We start from the raw sequence: 8,976 nt of genomic DNA, 5'->3' as shown, positions 1-8,976 counted from the left end.
AAAACGGAAAACAAAAAAAAAATGCAATGCAACGCATAAATAACATGAAATCTTATTTATGTATATATATCTTATATATATGTATATAATATATATATATATAATCTTATGTATATATATTTTTTATGTTAGAAATATTAATTTTTATATAGAGATACGTAAAATTATTTAAAATTATTATGTAACTGTATGAGTACCAAATATAATGCAGAGAGAATTCGAAATCTGTTCTTGCGGAATAACATTTACGCTTGAAAGTGTTATATAGGCGACTAATAAAGAAATAATATGTGCACGAAGTGTGTTGCCGTGTAAATTCTTCAATTCTGGTAACAGACAGTAGACGATAAATGTGGCAAACAGGAACGGCACCGATACGATCATTCCGATGGGATAAAGTACTTTACTAACATTTATCTCATCTTCATCCTTGTAACAAAAAATTACATCGAATACAGTGGATAAAATGATACCGAGACAATAATCAGTCTCTCGAAAAAGTTCGTTCTTGTTATATTTGTAAACTGAACCATTATCGAGAATCATGAATTCATCTTCCGGATATTCTTCTGGACTAAGTTTATAACGTTGCCAGCCTTTACAAGGATCTTTAACGGATAAATGAAAATAGCGTCGATAATCCGGTGTCTCATCGATTAACGTTAAATTATTCGAGTTGTAAAGGGGCGGGAAACGATAAGTATTATTTGTTTCAATACATTTTTCGTTCGTCATACGATTCCCGTATGGGCAACATAAAGGAATACATGCTTTTCCATCAGTCATGAAAAAAATATTAGAAAAACATTGATCCTTGCTCTCTGCATTCGTAAAAATATTTCCCATCTTCTCGATATCTTCATTCGAATGAAAATATTTCGTTCTGTTATCGTTATCTATTTTCACATTCGATTCATGTATGGCGAAATTGATAGAATCCTGGTTAAGAGATGGTGTTGTATTGAATTGTGAAGACGGTTGAATTGAATTTATCGCGAGTATCGTCAATAATAAATCACCGATCACGACACTAAACATCTTGGTAAGTAGGTTTTCGTCAAGTAACTGTTTATCACGATTCGTTCAGATTTATAATGACCACAATCATTATCGTTTTACGCGGAAACGATACTACGATTGCTAATGTTCATAACGTCGGTTGGTCGCGTCACGTTGCAACCGACTAACTACTGGGAATGATTTCAGCGTTTTCGTTTTATTCTTCCTTTTTTCGTTATCCTTGTCACTTTTCTGCTTCCCTCTCTCCCTATTTACCCCTTCTCCTATTTATTTCTTTTATTTTTTTTATTAATTTTTTTTTATCTATTCTTTTATTTTCCTCACTTTTTTTACCTGATTAGATTGTAGAAATTTTTAATTAAAAAAATCGAAAAGAATTTTATATTAAAAGTTTTTAAAATAAAAATGGAAAAGAAGATGGCAAGAAGGAAGAGAAAGAAAGAGAAAAGATAAATTCCTGAAGGCAAAAGTAATTTGAAGATCAAAAAATAAGTAAACAACAAATTATTATGAATATTTTATATCTATTTAATCGGTAATTTAATCAGAGATAGATTTTTATTACCTTTTTTTATAACTTATTAAANATTTAATATATTATAATATATTATAATATATTATATTATAATTTAATATAATAATATATTCTGTAAAAATTCAAAATTATTTTATTCATTTAATATACATAATTAATAATAAATTAAATATATGATTCGAAAAAATATTAAATTTATACAAGTGCACTAATATAATATAAAATATTCAATTTTAGAGATTGAATCGAATGAATTTTGCAAAAGAAATGTCTAAAATTTATTGAGGAAAATTATTCGAAAAATAAGATAAAATTCTGGATTATTTAAATATAAACCGTCATCGACATCGAGCAAATACAAGATATTTCAAAATTTTTTTCACGTATATTCACTATGATATCGAATATCATGGCATATGCCATATCAAGGTAAAGCAAAGGAAAGTAGATAAAAGATGAAAAGAAGAAAAATTCAAAGTAAGGAGAGAGGTAAGGTAAGATAAGTCAAGGTGAGGTATTGCAATCTGTTCTTATTTATCTTCATGTATTGAAAAACAGGAAATCTCCGAAACAAACCTTGAAATTTAAATTTTGAGCATCGATCAAGAATGGATAAAATTCGATCAATTCTGGTAATAGGATACGAACGAAAAAAAATCGAAAAATAACATATATTTTATACATATTCTCATTAATTCATATAATATTTATTTTTAATATTCAATAATAATATAAATCAAAAATATTTTGGCAATTAATCAATTTGCATTTCACACTCAACAAATTTTTATATTAAAAATATTTATTAAAAATAACCGATAGCTTATACTTATTTATATTTATTTAAATTTAGAGATAGTAACATTTTTATTATCAAATTTTGCCCTCATTTTTTTGAGAAAAGAAAATGATATTGATAAAATAAAATTAATGAAACATATTTTCATAATAATACTGTATTAAGCAAACATCTTTTAAATTATTATGATAATATTTGATCCATTTTCATTGCTCATAAAATTAGTGTTATTACTTGGCAATAATTTGTTGATAATTACACATGTTGTTAGTTTATTACAAAATACTATAACATACTATAATATATTAAAATCGTGTAATTATCGATATTTATTCAAAAAAATTTATTTCCTTGTAACAAGAAATTTTGCACTTGAACTTTGATATTATATTATTAAATATTAAAATGAAAGCATTATTTGAATTTAAATAATAATAAATTTATAAAATTGTTATATAATATCAAGTTAATCAACTTAAATAAATAAATAATAAATAAATAAAATCTCTATCCAAAATATTTAATAATACTGTTAATATTGTTTTTATATTAGATGCATATATTAAATATTTCGATTACATATTTTATTTTTAGAAATTTATATCGAAAGTAAAAAAATTATAAAAAATAGAAAATATAGATATGCGAAATACATTTTAAATATATGCGATATACATTTTAAACATAAAAGCACAAAAATTCGATTAAATCAAATAGAAAGGGGAAAATTTTAAAAAACTTATTGATATTGTTAGATAAGATATTGTTAGAAAAATAATCCATTTATTGATGTCAAACGAATCAAAGAAAATTTATTATGAATAAATTAAATAAATAATAAAATGATTATGAATAAAAAATCACAAACATAAATTTATTTACATCACATTTACAAAAATATAAATATCACAAAGTGAACAATTTTTTTTATTGAAAATTTATTGAAAAAAATATAAAAAAATACAAATTTATAAAAAAATATGGAATGAAATGGCATGAAAAATATTTTTTAAAGAAATTCATATACCTAATTTGATATAAATCATGAAAATAAAAAATATTTCAAAATTATTAATTTTTCAAATAATCGATGTAAATTTCTTAATTTCTGATACAAAAATTGTATTTTATTGATCTTTTAATACTATTTCAAGAATATTATTTTGTTATCTTTATTTTTTTTTTACGTCATTACAATGATTAGTATCAATTTGCAATTAAGTACCGACACGATTGCATGTATAATATATATATGTATATATATATATATATATATTATATAACACTATATGCAGAAATATATGTGAGAAAATAGATATGCAATTCTATAATACAAGATAAATGATTCCTTTAAATTCTTTTTCGATGAATCCTTCAATGATTTCAATTTTTTTTCGCTTATTTCTGATATTCATTTTTTTTCACTAATATATTATTTAAATATTTTTTAATGAATATTTATTTGATTTTCATCATTCATAGATTTAGGATATGTATGTAATTTTGTCATATTTTCAATATTTATATCATTAATTTCATTGTACACAAATGCCAGAATACATTTTTGCATCTATTGCTTATTATGTATAAAAGAGAATTTTCTAATAAATTACTTTTCCACGAATTTTCATTCGTGAAATTCATAATTTTAACTTATAAGCAAATATTAAAATTAGAGTACTTTATTATCTATGTGGCATTGACACGCGACTATTTACTTAATAAGATAATTGTAGCAATATGTTAATTGAATGGAAAAGAAATATATATATACACATATATACAAATTTTTCAAAATGAATTTTTCCAATAAGAATTTTTGCAACAAAAATCATTATGATATAGAAAACACTTTGGCAAAGTTTTTAATACTTAACGATGAGATAAAAATCAAGAACTACATAAAAAAAAAAGAATGATGAAGAACAAGTGAAAGAAGCGTATTATTATCAAATATTTATCAAAACTTTTATAGTCATTTATTTTTATTAAAAAAGAAAATTATTTTTATATCCTGTTAGAAGATGATACAAACCATTATTAAAAACATTTTGATTTTTATATTTAATTTTATGTTTTGAGCAATGAATAATTTCCTTTTCTTTAAATTTTAGAAAATATAAATATACATATATTCTTTTATAAAAATTTATATTTACTAATAAGGCAATTGTTTTGGCTTCAATAATCTAACTTAATCTCAACAGTTATAAATTTGTTTTTTGTTCTATCATAAATATGCTAGTGGATTAAATTATATATTAACTACAGTAAGATAGAAATCCATGTTTTAATAATTTTAATAATTTTTAATGTATGTATTATGATTATATTTAAATATCAAAATTTTTTGATATTTGGTTTGATAAAAATAAAAAATCATTTATTAATGTATTATGTATTATGTATTTACCAACGAAATAATAATGAAATTTCATTGCAGGAGAAAATAAATATTTAAAATTAAATTACATTATAAGAATTTTATTTAATGATAATTTTCTTTTAATTCATTTTAATAAATTTAAAGATTATTATACTAAAAAAAAATAAAAGGAAATAAGCACCGTTAATCAAAACAAACAATCATTTAATTAAATTTTATAAATGGAAATTGTGTTTACCATTATATTTTATATGGTAATTTACAAAATTATATATGCGATTTGTAAATTGCTTAAATGTATTTAAATATTTTATTATATATTAATGATATATAATATCATATTATATATTATAATATTATATTCTATAATATTATATATTAATAAAATAAAATATGAGAAAGTATAATAATAAACTATATACGGAATAAAACACGAATATATTAATGGTACGTGTGCTCATGTCGTATTTCTAATACGTGCTTAAATGTATAAACTATAAAACAAACTTTACTGATTTCGATAGATTAATTTCTTTTCTATTTTTTGCACTCTTTTTTAAAAATTTAATTCATATCATACAGATGATCGAAATATAATATTAAATTTTATGATTTACTTTTTTATTTGTTCGAAATTATCTTTATCGCACTCGGTTTATCTATGAAAGAAAGGGTGGATCGAAAATTTCAACCGATATTGATTGATATCGTTTTAATATTGTGTATAAAACATATTTAATACATATAATATATACAATTGAAGAAATAAAATAAAAAAAATACGATAAATAATCATAATTTCAAATAAACAAAGTAAAAAAGAGAAAAATAGAAAGAGAGAGCAACGAATTTCTTACCTATTGCGCTGCAGAAGACATACTTAAAAAAAAGTAGTTTAGCTAAGACAAGAGAAGTATAGGCAACCACCAAACAAGCCACGTAACACATTAAAGTTTTTCCATAGAGATTTCTTAATTCTGGAATAATCGCATACACAAAAAAAGTAGCGAAAAAAAATGGAATAGAAATTATGATTCCAGCATCCACCGGGTTTGAAGTCGTTGTAGATGTATTATATGTACAAACTAAAACAGCAATTTTTTTGGAAGGTTCTTTCCAATCAAGGCAATAATTCCAAGCTTCATATTTATCACCATTGGAAGTTTGAAGAATACCATTTGCTTGCAACACATATGCATCTTCTTCGATATTTTCTGGTTCGAGTAGAAGTTTGCTTAAATTTTTGGAACATTGCATATCCTCTATCAGAAAAAACTGATCGCTTAATTTAGATATTTCTTGGATTTCAGCTGCAAGTTGGTTTCGTTCGAGAATGAGAGATTTCTGAATAAGTGATTCACTTGATAGGCGAGTACAATTAGGTCGAATACCTTCCCCTAGAATCTCGTTTCGTTTACAACATTTTCTCAAGCATGATTGTAAATTACATATACATCCATATGTTTTGTTTCCAAATACTTGATATGATTCAGCAGGATACACTAATTTATTGTACACTATACTTCCATTCTCGAATTTATTAATTTTATTTTGATCTAAAATAATACCAGGAAATGGATAACATGAATTCTTTCTTTTTTCTATTTTCTCTCCATTGATTTTCATCGATTGATAAATTAGAACGAATAAAAATAAACGAATAATTATATAAAAATGCTGCATCTCTATCTCTTCCTATTCGTATACGTTCTTCCTGCGTTCAAAATTGCTCCACGCTTTTTTTCATTCCTTTTTCCTTCTCTTTTCCTTTTTTTCCCTTGCTCTTGTTAATTTTTTTTTTATGTATACGTATTTCTTTACGTATTTTCTATTATTTTAAAATAACATACGTTTCAATTTAATTTAATTTAATTTTTTCTGATATTTTTATTTTTTTCAATTCGAATTAAGAGAATCCTTTGAAAAATCATTGTTTTCGACACAATCGTAAAAATTCACGTTACTAGTAATGATCATCCGATGAAACGTAAAGCTCGCGACTGACTGCCCTCAGTATTTTTCGATCGTCTGCGATCACAGCGTGAATGTGAGTGCGCGCGCGCTCGTTCATTCACCCCAATATCATATGAATATTAAATAGTATATATCATTAATAATTTTATTAGATATGATCTCAAATTACTCTTTTTCATTTTTTTCATCATGTTTGTTTACCGATCTTAATAGCAATATAATCATTATCTTTAATATAACATTTTATTCGAAACAACTATAAATTATTATAAATATAGAAAATAATTATTAGAAATATAAAATTTCTAATATAAGTGCTTTAATTATTTATAATTAGTTTCAATTAATTTTTAATAATGATTTTTTATAATTATTTTATTAATTAATTTTATACTAATTATTTTAATTCTAAATTCTAATAAGTACATACTCTTAATATTTATCTATTATTATAAATATCCTGTATGAATCTATGATTTCCTTCAATATATTTTTTTGTTTCATATCTCAAGAGCACTAATGGTAAAATCTTTTTACCATTTTAGTATCATTTTCAACATTATCGATTTGATTTAGAATAAAATTACAACATTAATAACAGTTAGAATTGAAATTAAATTTCAAAATAAAATTATAAACATAGATTAGATATAGAAAAATAGATTTCTATAGTCTATTTTGAATCGATTATATGATATTAATTTATAAATTAGTCATATGATAAAAATTAATATATTGTAAATTCAAAAATAAAATTATATTTTTTAAAATTTTTTTAATTTAATGTTTTCCAAAATAATATTTACAATTTAACTGTTTCAAATAGTTTAAAAATCATTTATATATAATGTAATTATAAATTAAAATTATTAGATTTAAATAGTAAAATACTATAAGATATATGTACATAATATCAAAAAGCAAATATATTTTATATACACATTTTAAATCTTGAACTATAGAAATAATTTATAAATTAATCCTTTTTTAAAACTTGTGCTTGAAAAATCATAGGTTTTAATTAATTAAAATCATATGATATTAAGATCCTATTATTTGATATTCTATGAATTTATTCTTAGAATTTAGATATTTGTATATTTCTGACTATTACTGAATGATCAAATTCGCAAAATGTATGAATCTATCATAAAATATTATAATAATATTATAATATTATAATATCATAAAATAGTGTCATATGAGAAATATTATTTTATTATCTTAAAATTATCTTAAGATATATTATATAAAGCTGAAAAAAATTGAAAATTAACATCATTTCTTATCTTCTTCAATTTTTAAATATTTTTATTCGAAATTATTATTTTATTTTATTTTATTTTTAAAGAGATTTTCTTTGACATTCAAGAGATGGCGCTAATAATCATTTTTTAGTTTATCTTTATTTTTCTTTTATTATTTATTTTTTTGTTTTTTTATTTCATGTGACAATACATATTTTACAAATAATTCTAATCAAGATGATATTCATTTTCAAATTTTTAATTATTTTTTTTATATCAGTCATTTTCTACTTTTTATTTATTTATTTTTTTTTTGTCTTTTGCTCTGCCACAAAAATGCGACGAATATTAAAAAATAAATATAACACATTTTTTGACATCATATGACTCTGGCATATGTATATATGCCTATATATATATTTATCTCGTATACATACATCATCTATATTGTAATTATATTTCATTTATGTTTGATGTTAACTAGTATTTCTTTCTTTATTTTCTTATTGAAAATTTTAATTTTTTGACAATAATTATAATAATCGATAATCTTTTTTTCAATTTTATTTTATTAAAGATTTTAATTTATCTATGTTATTCTAATTTCATGTTATCCTAAATTAATTAAAAATTATATTATACTAATTTCAGATATTTCTAATGGCAATAATTGATAATTTTTTTTCACTTCTATTCAAAAATTTTAATTTATCCATTATTATTATTATCCATTATATCCTAATATTATTTATTTTATAAATATAAATATTATTTATAAGCGAAAAAAATATAAACATAATTTAAAATTCAATTTATATTTTTCTTCTTTTTTTCACTTTAAAAATTAAATATAAGTAAATTTAATATATATTAAATTTATTACTTAAAAAAAAGAAAATAAATTATTTTTAAATCATTGATTGTTTTTTTAATCTTTATTTTTTATTATAATAATATAATAATATAATAATAAGAAAAATAAAAAATATCATATACTTCTTTTATTACTAATTTT

General features: G+C 21.3%; 1 protein-coding gene across 2 annotated transcripts in view; it reads right to left on the bottom strand.

Annotated features, from left to right (window-relative positions):
* The window catches only part of LOC102675690 (G-protein coupled receptor Mth2-like), an 11,661-nt gene extending 4,908 nt beyond the window's left edge, over nucleotides 1-6,753 (bottom strand). The window contains exon 1 of one of the 2 annotated variants that reach the window (XM_031510397.1): nucleotides 5,598-6,753. In XM_031510397.1, coding sequence (XP_031366257.1) covers nucleotides 5,598-6,423 — 826 coding nt within the window. In that variant the 5' untranslated portion in view covers nucleotides 6,424-6,753. Of the gene's footprint in view, nucleotides 1-197; nucleotides 1,276-5,597 lie in introns of those variants that run through there. The other variant, XM_006615435.2, reaches the window with a different exon arrangement.
* Nucleotides 6,754-8,976: the final 2,223 nt, after the last annotated feature.

Source organism: Apis dorsata, unplaced genomic scaffold (genome assembly GCF_000469605.1).
Source record: "Apis dorsata unplaced genomic scaffold, Apis dorsata 1.3 scaffold_223, whole genome shotgun sequence".
NCBI classification, from domain to species: Eukaryota; Metazoa; Arthropoda; class Insecta; order Hymenoptera; family Apidae; genus Apis; species Apis dorsata.
Note: the sequence above shows the minus strand (reverse complement) of the source record. Positions and strands in the feature narration are given on the sequence as shown.